Genomic DNA, 16,166 nt, shown 5'->3' with positions numbered 1-16,166 from the left:
GTTTCAGGTAAGAGAGGATGCTAAAGGCAGTGCCTTTGAGGCAAGTCCCCAATATTGTTGTCCGGGTGGAAATCGGGACAAAATCGAGAGAATGGTTGCTCCGGGAGATTTTTGGGAGGGGCACTGCAATTCAGGAGTCTCCCGGGAAAATTGGGAGGGTTGGCAAGTATGGTCGCAATTATAGACCATTAAAGAGAACCCAGCAAAATGCTGCCTCCCCTCATTGCACAGTAGCAATGTACTTTAACGCCTACATGTATATATGTAAATATATTTGTATTAATGCAATTACCGAGTGGCTAAGGGGCTCATTTTAGAAGCATCTTCAACTCTGCTACAATAGTTGTATATATAGCACTTGTGGCTTGGATAGCACTACAAATTGGGACTTGTCTTTTTTTACATAACTAAGTTAGATATTTGCTTCCTTCACAGATTTAGAAGGACATATGCGAAACCTTTGTAGCTGGTATACTTCCATTTAAAGACGGGAAATCATCCGTTTTGAATAAATTCTGTGACTGATCAATTACTTCATGGAAGAGATTGCTTTTGACAACGATGCTGATGTCATGTGTGACTCTTTGCTAAGAAATCTTCACTGTGCTCTCGTGTTTTTTAGTCATGCACTGATGCACGCCTGTCGCTGTGTGGAAGAGGGAGCGCTCAATGCGGCACAGATTTTGGAGGAAAGAGTTTTTTTTTTATATAGCTGTGAGAGGGGCTTTTAATGGCCACAGGGTATATTGTTTCCTTGGAGTATGACTTTTATTACTGAGGAGTCGCATCAGGAAAGCAGAGAGACTTTGCTGCATCAGAGATCATCTGCCCAGAGCTCATAGAAGTCACTGGAACGTGCTGTTCAGGCGCCGTAACCCTGTTTCCTCGGCGATGGACCATGTGCAGTAAGACACGCAGGTACTGACAAAAAGTGCACACATGAATTGTGATCAGCAAAATTCTAGCAGTCTGACATAACAGCTGCATCTTCCTTAAACCCTTGGACGTCTGCACGGGAAGCCTATCCTGCCACTGGATTTAACGCCAATGAAATACTGTTTGTGTGGACTTAGGTAAATACCTCCAGACTCCTGAGGAATGAGCGCTCCAGTGGCTGAATGGACTGCTTAGTGAGGGGGAAAGAGACAGTGACTGGTTGGAAATGATAAGGTTCTGGATTTCTGCGTTGCATTTCATCCTTCATCTTTTCACCCCAGAGCTGCTGAAACGGGGAATTTCCTGTCCCTGCTTCTACCATGTGTCGGACAGAGGTTGGTGGATGGACTTTCTTCCCCTCATTGCTGCAGACCAGGAACACATCGACAGCAGCCGAGTAATGACAACCAGACCGGGTTGAAATTAAAGAGAGGCAAGCGGAGAGAGAGGAAGTCGGGGGAGATAAAAGCGGATCGCTATGATTGACGTTATGATTATATGTATAAAGTGAGGCGATTCAGTGTGTTTAGCTGGATACAAAGATAGAGAGATAGATCCGCGCTGTAGCAAAGGACAAACGGGGGTACGGGGAAGGGATTCATAACGCACACTCTGTATGAATACAAGCCCCAAAACATCTGCTTCTCAACTCCCTTTTCATTTTTGATGTGGGGACAAGGCCCGGGAAGGAGAGCCGCAGAGAAAACACAAGGAAGCAGCTACCCAGAACATCAAAGCCCCTGTCCTCTTCATGCAGGCCCTCATTAGTTCAGCTAGCAGAACCAACCAGACTTGTGATTGTGTTTGCTGGGGTGCACGCTGGCAGACACTTCAGAGGAAAGCTTCCTTTAAGTCAAAGCTCCCCACCACCACCACCACCACAGCACCAGGCCCTCTGTAACCCCCCCATAACCTTCGCCAAAACTCTCAGCTCACACAAAACCTGCCGTGCTCTCCCCACCATCCACTCTACCCCGTAATCTGGTGTGCAGCTGCAAACATCTGGTCACCGCTTTGCTACTCTGCCTTCAACCACCAGATTGATAAACACATCTATCGCTGGACTCACATCAAGTGTCACAGAAGCCACTTGGATTAAGACTCATTTTTAACCCTTAAGGGACAAAAGCAGACTTGTTGTCCTTTTCAATTCTTTCACAGGTGTACAATGCACTGGCAGTTATTCTACAATTGCCCAAAGCTAAACAAGACATTAGTCTTTTCATTTTTCAAATGGCAAACATTTAAAATGATTTGTTTTACTTTTTTTGCTCAAATCTCTCAAATAATTACAGCCCCAAACAAAGTAACATACATGTAATTTTTTTCTTCTTCCGAAATCTCTTGTCAATTTAAGTCCAACACAAAGTACCAAACATGACATTGTTTATGACCCCTTAAAGGCATTTTGATCAAATGATGGCACAGTTGTCAATTAGTATAAATTTGCATAATTTGAGTTATTTAGCTAATTTAATCTTATGACACCATCTGATCAAAAGGGTAAAAAAAACATGTCAGTCACTGAGAAATTTCAGCAAAAAAAGTTCAAACAAATATATATTTTTTTGTTTAAAACTGAAGTTCATTCAGAAATTTGAGCAAAAAAAAGTATATATATATATATACTTTTATATATATATATATATATATATATATATATATATATATATATATATATATATATATATATATATATATAAAAAACACTTTCAAAAACCTAAGGAATTTTATTTTATTTTATGAATTTTGGCTTTACAGATAATTCAAATGTCAATATGACTTTCCATGTTTGTGATGTAGACTCAGGCCAGTTGATAAAATGAAAATGACACAAGGTTTATGGCCGTTAACTTTAAAAAAATTTGAATTCTTGTGCACATATGTGAACCCAAACATCTTTGGATGACGCCTTTGTAACTGCAAGTAAGACAGGGGATGTGTGACAAAAGTTCCATTATGGCACTAGCGCCAACATCATCGGTAGTAAACACACTGGGAAGGAATGTGCGATTGGTCCATGTACTTTCCGTTCATTCTATTTTCAATTTTGAAACGCAAATCAAAAAACTAAATTAGGGCTGTTTTTCTACTTTAATTATATATGGCAGGGGATGTGTGACAAAAGTTCCGTTATGGCACTAGCGCCAAAGTCATTGGTAGTAAGCACACTGGGAAGAAATGTGCGATTGGTCCATGTACTTTCCGTTCATTCTATTTCCAATTTTGAAACGCAAATCAAAAAACTAAATTAGGGCCGTTTTTCTATTTCAATTATATACGGCAGGTATTAAACCCATCAAAAAGGGTTGATTTTCATTAAAATATTGACAAAAAATTGGATTTTGTGCTGTTTTCCTTTTATGGATTTTTATTTTTCCAGATAAACACAAAAATCCAAATTATGTTCATTCAAAATGCGTGTACTTAACCTTTTTTTCTCATTTAGTATGTTTTTTAGTATAACGCTAACATCTTTGTTCATCAGGAGTTCTATTGTCTTTTTAAAAAAGTCTCATTAAATAGTTGTCCAACTTTTGTTTCAGAAATGAAAATAGAAAAATCTGGCCGAAATTTGTTTTTTGATTTGCATTTAAGAATTGTAAATAGAATGAACAGAAGGTTTATGGACCGCGATTCTCATTCCAATTCTGAATCAAATCATAATTTTAAAAAAATCGATTTAAGAAAATACTTTTCTATGAATCAATAAAATATATTTGTTTTAAAATATGTTTTTTTTCCCGGTTTACTTGATGCGCGTGTATGTCATATGTCAGTAGCCAAAAAGAGCCTTTTGTAACTTGTTTTGTTTTATCATATTTATACATAATACCTTATTGTGAGAGTCGTTTTTAATAAAGAATCAAGTTGAATGGTGAATACATTCTGAATCTAGTCTTCACCCAGAGAATCGGAATCAGATCGAATCGTGAGTTGTTGAAAGATTCCCATCCCTATAACCAACAGCAGTCCTGACTTTTAATAATGCACACACATTTCTCTGCAGCGTTGGTCACAACAGCAGCACAACACTTCCTCTTTATGCACCAATCATGTCACGGTGATTAAGGTGCATTCAGAACATCAACGTTACTGCTGAATCAAATCCACTTTTAATTTTTTGCACATGCTCTGTGTTTTGTATAGCTGCCAGGATTGAAGCGACAATTATGAAAACTTGTTGTGGATTGTATTTCACATTATTGAATTTATTGCTTAATAATCGTTTTATTTATATCACTGAAGTATTTGAAGTCATGTATTGTTTAACTGAAATTTCACAACATTCCCTACAAATAAAGGCATTGTTTTTAAACAAAATTTGAATGTTTTCCATTTTTTAAATAGGATTTCAGCACCGGATCCCCTCAAAGCCCTGACTGTGCCGAGAAATTCTGCCCATAAACGTTATGAACAGACCCGGTGACATGGCTTCATCTGTCCAGGATCTTCAGCTTTCACTGGATCGGTTCGCAGCAGAGTGTGAAGCGACTGGAATGAGAATCAGAACCCCCATGTCCGAGTTCATAATACTGGGGTGTCAGTATAATACCATCCAGCCCCGCCTCCTTCAGGACAAGCTCTACAACAGGGGTGCCCATTACGTCGATCGCGAGCTACCAGTCGACCGCGGGGGGTGTGTCAGTCGATCTCGAGCCAGGCTTTTGAAAAAAATAGACCTAAAAATTAGTGATCATCAATCTTCACCAAGACGTCACTTAAATGACATTCACGGTACCGGAGGGTCTTGTGAGATGACGCTGGCTGCTGCAAGATCATTATTATTAAAATATGACCGAGAGGAAGGCGAGAAACACTTTTTATTTCAACAGACTCTCGCGCCGTACCTTCCGTCAAAACTCTAAAGGCCGACAGCACATTTCCTATCTTCACAATAAAAGCCCTGCTTCATGCTGCCTGCGCTAACTAAATACAGAGTCTCAGAAAACTGGCGTGCACAAGCGATCCCTCAGAAAGCTGGTGTGCACATCACTTGTGCATGCCAGCTTTCCGAGACTCTTATTTTGTTAGCGCAGGCTAACACTACTATAAATACAATACTTTGTGAAAGTCAAAGTATAGTATTTCCCATAGTTGTAATGGGTATCAGGATTACCTCAGGGAGAGCATGTACCAAATTCTAAGCTGTTTTGAGGCATGTTAAAATAAATAATGCACTTTGTGACTTCAATATTATATGTGGCATTTTTTTCCATAACTTCAGTTGATTTATTTTGGAAAACCTTGTTACATTGTTTAATGCATCGAGCGGGGCATCACAACAAAATTAAGCATAATAATGTGTTAATTCCACAACTGTATATATCGGTATCTGTTGATATCGGTATCGGTAATTAAGAGTTGGACAATATCGGAATATCGGATATCAGCAAAAAAGCCATTATCGGACATCTCTAGTTTCAACGTTATGTTTGAGTTGCTCAACGTCAGGACCTCATTCAGCAAGTTCTCAACATTGTTTTCATGTCTTGTGCTTGCTGGTTTAGTGTTTTTTTTTTTTTGATGGTTATCTAATAATTTTTTTTCACGTTTGTTTGGAGAATTTGGTTAATACTGAGTTTGATCCGAAACGATATCAGCACGAATCACACACACTTTTATCAATTTGTAGTGTGGACTGTTAGAAAAGGATTAATCAGGGGAAACGAGTCAAACAGAGAGCAACGCATGAAAAACACTAACCTATGCGGCTGCTAGACTTTTGACAAGAACAAGAAAGTTTGATCACATTACGCCTGTACTGGCTCACCTGCACTGGCTTCCTGTGCACTTAAGATGTGACTTTAAGGTTTTACTACTTACGTATAAAATACTACACGGACTAGCTCCATCCTATCTTGCCGATTGTATTGTACCATATGTCCCGGCAAGAAATCTGCGTTCAAAGGACTCCGGCTTATTAGTGATCCCCAAAGCCCAAAAAAAGTCTGCGGGCTGTAGAGCTTTTTCATTTCGGGCTCCAGTACTCTGGAATGCCCTCCCGGTAACAGTTCGAGATGCCACCTCAGTAGAAGCATTTAAGTCTCACCTTAAAACTCATTTGTATACTCTAGCCTTTAAATAGACTCCCTTTTTAGACCAGTTGATCTGCCGTTTCTTTTCTTTTTCTTCTATGTCCCACTCTCCTTTGTGGAGGGAGTCCGGTCTGATCCGGTGGCCATGTACTGCTCGCCTGTGTATCGGCTGGGGACATCTCTGCGCTGCTGATCAGCCTCCGCTTGGGATGTTTTCCTGCTGGCTCCGCTGTGAACGGGACTCTCGCTGCTGTGTTGGATCCGCTTTGGACTGGACTCTCGCGACTGTGTTGGATCCATCTTTCACAGTATCATGTTCTCATATGTTCTCATAGTCATCAGTATCATCAGTATCACAGTATCATGTTCTCATAGTCATCATTGTCACCGACGTCCCACATGGGTCATTATTGTCACCGATGTCCCACTGGGTGTGAGTTTTCCTTGCCCTTATGTGGGCCTACCGAGGATGTCGTAGTGGTTTGTGCAGCCCTTTGAGACACTAGTGATTTAGGGCTATATAAGTAAACATTGATTGATTGATTGATTGATATTTATCACTAACCATCTGGAATGGATGTATGTTGTCTTAAAGTTGAAGTGGAGTGGTAGTTGGGGTTTTTTGCAACACGTAGTGGCCACAATAATTCTTTAAATTGCTCATGACGGTGTACGTTGCGCGATGCGGACACGTCTGTTGCTGGAGACTTTCCATATGTGATATGCAACTATAAATATTTCATACTTAATAATATTGATAAATGTCATGTTTTATTTAGACAGCAGTATTGTTACAATCGAGGACACTTATTACGCAGTTTTTCTGGCTTGTTTGCAATTGTGTGCTTAGCTGTTGTGTATCTGCTAGCCTGCCGTGTTCACCTTCTGTGAATGACTTTACTAAAATGCAAGACCAACTTTGTTTACCGATTGGAGAGAATTCAGCTGTTCTCTGGCTGTCCAGATTTGAGATGCAAGGCAATATAATCCGATACTTGTTTCTTACTGATATCAGACCAGGACACCCCTACTTGTCTGATAATTCAAAGGTATCGCTTTTAAATTGCACTGTACATTGAGAAGTAGAAAAGGGTCACACAAGCATCCAATTACAGTCACTTACTTATTCATTTAGATGATTCCTGTGTTAATTATTCAAGCCTGTCTGCTCTTTTGTTAGTTTCACAATGGTTTGCTTCCCTGCTGCGTCACTATTCACACTCAAATATTATCGCATGTCGAACAATAAACTGAAAGAAAATTCAAGTCAAAATAATATGTTGTGTAAGTCTATCTCAAAGTGTGTAAAGAAACACTTCAGTTTTAGCTTTAGCGCTGCTGCAGTATTTGGATTTTTTTGAAGTGGACCAAATATCACGAGATTAGGGGAGGCTGTCATCGCGAGATTTCCCGCCAGCCTCTCCCCTGCATCTCGCTGGTAACCTGCCGTGTGCGGTAAGTGGAAATGAAATTTAAACGGAGAAAAAGCGCCGACATTTTTGCCATGATACACAAAACAATTAACAGTTATTTCCTCGTTGTGACGCGTAAAAAACGTGTTTTTGTTGTTGTTTTTTAAAACACGCGGTCGTTAATCGACGACATCATGCATCCTAGTCGTGACGGTAGGAGGATTGCGGGACACATTTTAACGCCGTAGTTAACGTGGGGCGTTTTCTCATTTCAAAGAAGGCAAATAATATTACCGTGAATATTTCATACGAGAAGAGAGAATATTGCGAATGTTTCATCATCTTCATCATCCCCTTGCAGTCAGGCATCATTGCGAGACAATACATTAGGGACAGCTGCAGCATAATGCATACAGCAGCAACCTTATTACCATCATTGTGCTACTTTATGCCTTTTCATGGCCTATACAGCATTATTGCTGATTATTTGCTGGAATAAAATGTTTACACTTACAACATTTCAATTAAGAGAGGACATCATACCTCTTTATTTATATTACAAAGTATACTTGTTGTATAGTATGAATACATAAATGGGTTATAATGATAAATGGGTTGCACTTGTAAAGCGCTTTTCTACCTTCAAGGTACTCTAAACGCTTTGACACTACTTCCACATTCACCCATTCACACACTGATAGAGGAAGCTGCCTGCATGCAAGGCGCTAATCAGGACAAGGGTGGAGTGTCTTGCTCAAGGACACAACAGACGTGACGAGGTTGGTAATAGGTGGGGATTGAACCAGGAACCCTCGGTTTGCTGGCACGGCCACTCTCCTTACTGCGCCACGCCATCCCGTCTATACATACATGAGTCAGATGAGGCCAGGGGCGTAGCACCAATTTATCGGCCCCGTACACAAGACTCCTAAAGGGCCCCCCATCCGACCCTAAACCCAACGTTGCTGCCCTATACACACACTACGTTTTGCACAAAAAAATAATTATTCCTTGCATTTGGTTCAAACCACTTTTTTAAAATACATGTAAAAACTTTTAAGTATTGTTTTGGACTTTTTAAGGATGGGACTATCATATCTACAGATAGATAAACTCCCCTAAGAATTCAGTTGTGTCTTATAAAGTTGTTGTTTTTTCTTTACAAAAAAAGTGCCAACAGATTCAATGCAATGTGGCCAGTTTATGATTTTAGACAAAAACACATCATTGTGAGACAATGCATTAGGTACAGCTGTAGCCTAACACACACATCAGCAACCTTATTAGCATCATTGTGCTACTTTATGCCTTTTCATTATTATTGCTGATTATTTGCTGGAATAAAATGTTTACACTTACACAATTTTAATTAAGAGATCTCATGAAGACATCATACATCTTTATTTACAGTATATTACATAGTATACGTGTTGTATAGTATGAGTACATACTTGAGTCAGATGAGGCCAGGGGCGTAGTACCAAATTCTGGGCTCCGTACTCAAGATTCCTAAAGGGCCCCCCATCCAACCCTAAACCCGATGTTTCCGCCCCATACACACACTATGTTTTGCACGAAAAACTAATTATTCCACGCATTTGGTTCAAACCACTTTTTTAAAACACATGAGGGAGCACTGGCCCCCGGCTGATTCCCTTGTTCTGCTGGGGGACTTCAACGCTCATGTTGGCAAAAACAGTGAAACCTGGAGAGGCGTGATTGGGAAGAATGACCGCCCGGATCTGAACCCGAGTGGTGTTTTGTTATTGGACTTTTGTGCTCGTCCCAGATTGTCCATAACAAACACCATGTTCAAACATAAGGGTGTCCATATGTGCACTTGGCACCAGGAGACCCTAAGCCGCAGTTCCATGATCAACTTTGTAGTTGTGTCATCGGATTTGCGGCCTCATGTTTTGGACACTCGGGTGAAGAGAGGGGCGGAGCTTTCTACCGATCACCACCTGGTAGTGAGTTGGCTGCGATGGTGGGGGAGGATGCCGGACAGACCTGGCAGGCCCAAACGCATTGTGAGGGTCTGCTGGGAACGTCTGGCAGAGTCTCCTGTCAGAGAGAGTTTCAATTCCCACCCCCGGAAGAACTTTGAACATGTCACGAGGGAGGTGCTGGACATTGAGTCCGAGTGGACCATGTTCCGCACCTCTATTGTCGAGGCGGCCGATTGGAGCTGTGGCCGCAAGGTAGTTGGTGCTTGTCGTGGCGGTAATCCTAGAACCCGCTGGTGGACACCAGCGGTGAGGGATGCCGTCAAGCTGAAGAAGGAGTCCTATCGGGCTCTTTTGGCTCATAGGACTCCGGAGGCAGTGGACAGGTACCGACAGGCCAAGCGGTGTGCAGCTTCAGCGGTCACAGAGGCAAAAACTCAGACATGGGAAGAGTTTGGGGAAGCCATGGAAAATGACTTCCGGATGGCTTCGAAGTGATTCTGGACCACCATCCGCCACCTCAGGAAGGGGAAGCAGTGCACTGTCAACACCATGTATGGTGCGGATGGTGTTCTGCTGACCTCAACTGCGGATGTTGCGGATAGGTGGAAGGAATACTTCGAAGACCTCCTCAATCCCACCAACACGTCTTCCTATGAGGAAGCAGTGCCTGGGGAATCGTGGTGGGCTCTCCTATTTCTGGGGCTGAGGTTGCAGAGGTAGTTAAAAAGCTCCTCGGTGGCAAGGCCCCAGGGGTGGATGAGATCCGCCCGGAGTTCCTTAAGGCTCTGGATGCTGTGGGGCTGTCTTGGTTGACAAGACTCTGCAGCATCGCGTGGACATCGGGGGCGGTACATCTGGATTGGCGGACCGGGGTGGTGGTCCCACTTTTTAAGAAGGGGGACTGGAGGGTGTGTTCCAACTATCGCGGGACCACACTTCTCAGCCTCCCCGGTAAGGTTTATTCAGGTGTACTGGAGAGGAGGCTACGCCGGATAGTCGAACCTCGTGGTGGTTCGGGCATCTGGTCAGGATGCCACCCGAACGCCTCCCGAGGGAGGTGTTTATGGCACGTCCAACCGGTAGGAGGCCACGGGGAAGACCCAGGACACGTTGGAAAGACTACGTCTCCTTGCTGGCCTGGGAACGCCTCGGGATCCCCCGGGAAGAGCTAGACGAAGTGGCTGGGGAGAGGAAAGTCTGGGCTTCCCTGCTTAGGCTGCTGCCCCCGTAACCCGACCTCGGATAAGCGGAAGAAGATGGATGGATGTAAAAACTTTTAAGTACTGTTTTTGACTTTTTAAAGATGGGACTATCATATCTAGAGATATATAAACTTCCCTAAGAATTAGCTTGTGTCTTAAAAACATAATTTTTTTTTTCTTCACGAGAAAGTGCAAGCAGATTCAATATAAAGTGACCAGTTTATAATTTTATACAATAATACAACCTGTCATTATTTATCATATGATTTTAAATATGTCAAGTTTCCCTTTACTTCAGACTCTGAAGTAAAGGGTTCAGTGGTTCTTAACCTGGGTTCGATCGAACCCTAGGAGTTTGGTGAGTCGGCCTCAGGGGTTCGGCAGAGCCTCTGCCGCAGAGGTCAAGACACACCCGACTCATTGTGTAAGTTAAAACTTCTATCTATCAGGGTATTACGGATAGGTCCAAACAATGTTCCCTTTAATATTCCATCTGATTTTCAGGTGTGTTATTTGTTGTGAGTTCATGCACTGTGTTGGTTTTGTTCTTTGAACAAGGTGATGTTCACGCACACTTCATTTTGTGCACCAGTAAAAAAAACATATAACTTTGTCATGAATTTGAAAAATGTTTTTTGTTTTTTTTCACTAAAAAGGGTTCGGTGAATGCGCGTGTGAAACTGGTGTGGTTCGGTACCTCCATCAAGGTTAAGAACCACTGCTTCTGAGTGTAAAGGAGAGATTTGCTGATTCACAGCTAATTATCATTAGTGGATAATACAAATACCAATAATACATTATTATCATTATGTTTATATTAATATTAGTAGGGATTAACCAATTATCTGCCTGGTCGATTCTTGGCGCCAATATTTGGCATTTTGCCATTTATTGGCATCGGCCTTTTTTATTGTATCGGCTTTTTTAAAAGAATATTGATAATAAATCGAAATATATAACTTCTATTACCACCATTACTATCATTTTAAATGTAATAATCATCAAACAAGCGTCTGCCGACGTGAGTCATTTGAAACTACTCAGATTGTCTTAGACCACGGGTCGGCAACCCAAAATGTTGAAAGAGCCATATTGGACCACAAATAAATAAATAAATAAAAATCTGTCAGGAGACGCAAAAAATTAAAAGCCTTATATGAGTGTTATAATTAAGGCAACACATTATGTAAGTTTCTATATCAGTTATATTAGTCTACCATCAAAGGCTGACGCAAATCTTTGTTGACAGAAATTTAGTATTTTCATTTTTATTCTACACATTTTTGAAACATTGGAAATAATTAGTGAAATGGAGGCTTCTCACAGGGTGAGATAACTCCTGGAAATTACTGGCTTATAATGGCCAAAGATAAAGATGTGTGTATCCAAGTTAAAGGAAATGGCACGCTGTCTTCTTATTACAATGTTTGCAAGCTGAGTAACGTTTGATGTGGTCTGGAACTACATGACACACAAACAACTATGAGAAATACAGCCAATATTATATTCCGATAATGTGTCATGAGACATTCAAATATAAATTAAATACACAAAGGGCATAAGTGAAGGAATTTACTAAGCTCAAATATACCTACAAATGAGGCATAATGATGCAATATATAAATACAGCTAGCCTAAATAGCATGTTAGCATCGATTAGCTTGCAGTAATGGATTGACCAAATATGCCTGATAAGCACTCCAGCAAATCAATAAAACCAACAAAGCTCACCTTTGTGCAGTCACGTACAGCAAAAAACATTTGCTGGACAAAATGAGACAAGGAGGGAGTGGCATAAGACACGTCTTCATGTGGCAGCATCGGAGAAAATTGTGCATGTAAACAAACTACAAACCCCGTTTCCACATCAGTTGGGAAATTGTGTTGGATGTAAATATAAACGGAATGCAATGATTTGCAAATCCTTTTCAACCCATATTCAATTGAATGCACTACAAAGACAAGATATTTGATGTTTAAACTCATAAACTTAATTTTTTTTTGCAAATAATAATTAACTTAGAATTTCATGGCTGCAACACGTGCCCAAGTAGTCTGGAAGGACATGTTCACCACTGTGTTACATTACATTTTCTTTTAACAACACTCAATAAACGTTTGGGAACTGAGGAAACTAATTGTTGAAACTTTGAAAGTGGAATTCTTTCCCGTTTTTGTTTTATGTAGAGCTTCAATCCTTCAACAGTCCGGAGTCTCCGCTGTCGTATTTTACGCTTCATAATGTGCCACACATTTTCCATGGAAAACAGGTCTGGACTGCAGGCGGGCCAGGAAAGTACCTGCACTCTTTTTTTACAATACCTCGCTGTTGTAACTCTTGTCTTGCTGAAATAAGCAGGGGGTCCATGATAATGTTGCTTGGATCACAACATATGTTGCTCCAAAACCTGTGTGGACCTTTCAGCATTAATGGTGCCTTCACAGATGTGTAAGTTACCCATGCCTTGGGCACTAATACACCTCCATACCATCACAGATGCTGGCTTTTGAACTTTGCGCCTATAACAATCAGAATGGTTATTTTCCTCTTTGTTTTGGAGAACACCACATCCTCTGTTTCCAAATATAATTTGAAATGTGGACTCGTCAGACCACAGAACACTTTTCCACTTTGCATCAGTCCATCATAGGTGAGCTCGGGCTCAGCATATTGTTGATAAATGGGTTTGGCTTTGCATAGTAGAGTTTTAACTTGCACTTACAGATGTAGCGACCAACTGTAGTTACTGGCAGTGGTTTTATGAAGTGTTCCTGAGCCCATGTGGGGATATCCTTTACACATTGATGTCGGTTTTTGATGCAGTACCGCTGAAGGATCAAAAGTCTGTAATATCATTGCTTATGTGCAGTGATTTTTCCAGATTCTCTGAACTTTTTGATGATTTTATGGACCGTAGATGGTAAAATCACTAAATTCCTTGCAATAGCTTGTTGAGAAATGTTGTTCTAAAACTGTTCGACAATTTGCTTACAAAGTGGTGCCCCTCACCCCATCCTTGTTTGTGAATGACTTGGCATTTCATGGAACCTGCTTTTATACCCAATTATGACACCCACCTGTTCCCAATTGGAAGCTGCTTTTATACCCAATTATGACACCCACCTGTTCCCAATTGGCCTGCACACCTGTGGGATGTTCCATATAAGTGATGAGCATTCCTCAATTTTATCAGTATTTATTGCCACCTTTCCCAACTTCTTTGTCACGTGTTGCTGGCATCAAATACTAAAGTTGATGATTATTTGCCCCCAAAAAATGTTTATCAGTTTTAACATCAAACATGTTGTCTTTGTAGCATATCCAACTGAATATGGGTTGAAAATGATTTGCAAATCATTGTATTCCGTTTATATTGACATCTAACACAATTTCCCAACTCATATGGAAACGGGGTTTGTACAATGAGTTCAAGAACCGCTGAAATTAGTAAGACAAAACAAATTTCTATCACTGAGGTAGGTTTTCTATCATGTTTGTTCTCCTACAGAAAATTAATTAAAACAAAAAGTATATGTTTTTTTCCATCTTTTTCCATTTTCACACATCTCTGAAAGAGGTCCAGGGAGCCACTAGGGCGGCGCCAAAGAGCATGTTTAGACATAGTCAAGCCTCTGTTTCCAGCATTGTCCCGCCCATGCCATCTGATTGGTTACTGAAATGTGGAGCGTTACAATCATGTTAATAATAATAATGAATCCAAAGTCTCTGATTAAATATTGATTATGATGATCTGTACATTACGTTTTGTACTTTTTGTCATCTTAATAACTTTTTTCCATTTTGTAATGAAGTGTAATGTTAATAGGCAATCGACACTTGTGAATTTGGAATCATTTCATCAGTCACATTTGATGCTAATAAGGGATACACATTATTTCACGGACAAAAAACTTCAGGGAAATATTTATTTTTTTCAAATGTTTATTTGCCTTTAATAAAAGATGTTACTGTGAAACTCCCTGCACTTTTTGTTTTTGTTTGTTTTTATTTACTTGCTTCTTTAATAATCGGCATCGGTATCTGCCCTGAAAAAAAACATATCGGCCGATCTCTAAGTATTAGTGCATCTCCTGGGATTTAAGTTAAGCCTATTCCCGTCTTTAAAACCTAGTCACACCTCTGTTTGCAACTTTAAAAGAGGGTCTTTGAACGCACCACAGTTATTGCAATGAGATGCCAAAGTGAAACTTGTACATAACCTTCTCCTATGCTGCCACAAATAAACATCTTATATTTTTACCATTCTTTTATAACTTCATCCTTGTTCCAAAAATGTTTGAAGGTAAGCTTTGATGATATTAAGATTTCTGTGTTTGAGTGAAGTGTATAATTCTAGAGTTGTCACGATCAAGGTGGAATGAACCATTTTGTATTTTAGGGGGGTGGAGGTAGTCTTGTACATTCTTAATTTGATTTAAGCAAAATTATTATTGAACCTTCACAGATATATTTATTTTATTATCTTTATATTATTATTTTCATAACTCGCATCTTTAAACGGCAAACAGAAATCTTAAAAAAACAGTACAAAAGTCCCCCCCTGTGCTTGGGGGGCCCGGTACAACATCTCCACTTCCATCTATCCATCCATTTTTCTACCGCTTATTCCCTTTGGGATCGTGGGGGGCGCTGGTGCCTATCTCAGCTACAATCGGGCGGAAGGCGGTGTACTCCCTGGACAAGTCGCCACTTCATCGCAGGGCCAACACAGATAGACAACATTCACACACTAGGGCCAATTTAGTGTTGCCAATTAACCTATCCCCAGGTGCATGTCTTTGGAAGTGGGAGGAAGCCGGAGTACCCGGAGGGAACCAACGCAGTCACGGGGAGAACATGCAAACTCCACACAGAAAGATCCCGAGCCCGGGATTGAACCCTGACTACTCAGGACCTTCGTATTGTGAGGCAGACGCACTAACCCCTCTAACACCGTGCTGCCCCATCTCCACTTCAACAAGAGAATAAATGCATTGCAATACATTGTTAAAATGATATTAATAATAAGACATTAGCATTTTATTAAAGGCATCATTTTGGGAACCTATTGTTATTATGTGCCTAATGTTGTGTCCTGCATAAACTGAATACAAATATTGGCAAAAAGTAGACCTAAGGCAGAGTCTGTAAAAAAAAAAAAGGAATTACACAGCATCTGAATTGTTGCTGCATTTGTGCAAGTACAAGCTAACATTTCTGTGCAGTTGAGGAGTGAGCCACCGGTCGTCATGGGCAACATCTTTGGAAACCTTTTGAAAAGCCTGATAGGCAAAAAGGAGATGAGGATCCTAATGGTGGGGCTCGACGCTGCTGGGAAAACCACCATTCTTTACAAGCTGAAGCTTGGCGAGATTGTCACTACCATCCCCACAATTGGTGTGTACGGATACAACCACAGTTGGTTTCTTTTTTTTTTTAAACTACTGAATCCCTGAAACTCCTGTTTTCTGCTTATTCAGGTTTCAATGTTGAGACGGTGGAGTACAAGAACATCAGCTTCACTGTGTGGGATGTGGGCGGCCAGGACAAAATTCGTCCCTTGTGGAGACACTACTTCCAAAACACTCAGGGTAAGCCTGATTTATGTAGAAGGGAATAGTGGCTAA

At 40.8% G+C, this 16,166-nt stretch overlaps 1 protein-coding gene across 1 annotated transcript in view; it reads left to right on the top strand.

The window, feature by feature from the left end:
* Positions 1 to 7,336: 7,336 nt before the first annotated feature.
* arf3a (ADP-ribosylation factor 3a) overlaps positions 7,337 to 16,166 on the top strand; it is a 31,268-nt gene continuing 22,438 nt past the window's right edge. The window contains exons 1-3 of the mRNA XM_061903352.1: positions 7,337 to 7,430; positions 15,765 to 15,936; positions 16,020 to 16,130. Coding sequence (XP_061759336.1) covers positions 15,789 to 15,936; positions 16,020 to 16,130 — 259 coding nt within the window. The 5' untranslated portion in view covers positions 7,337 to 7,430; positions 15,765 to 15,788. The remainder of the gene's footprint in view (positions 7,431 to 15,764; positions 15,937 to 16,019; positions 16,131 to 16,166) is intronic.

The sequence above is a fragment of the Nerophis ophidion genome, linkage group LG06, assembly GCF_033978795.1.
Source record: "Nerophis ophidion isolate RoL-2023_Sa linkage group LG06, RoL_Noph_v1.0, whole genome shotgun sequence".
Classification (NCBI taxonomy): domain Eukaryota; kingdom Metazoa; phylum Chordata; class Actinopteri; order Syngnathiformes; family Syngnathidae; genus Nerophis; species Nerophis ophidion.
Note: the sequence above shows the minus strand (reverse complement) of the source record. Positions and strands in the feature narration are given on the sequence as shown.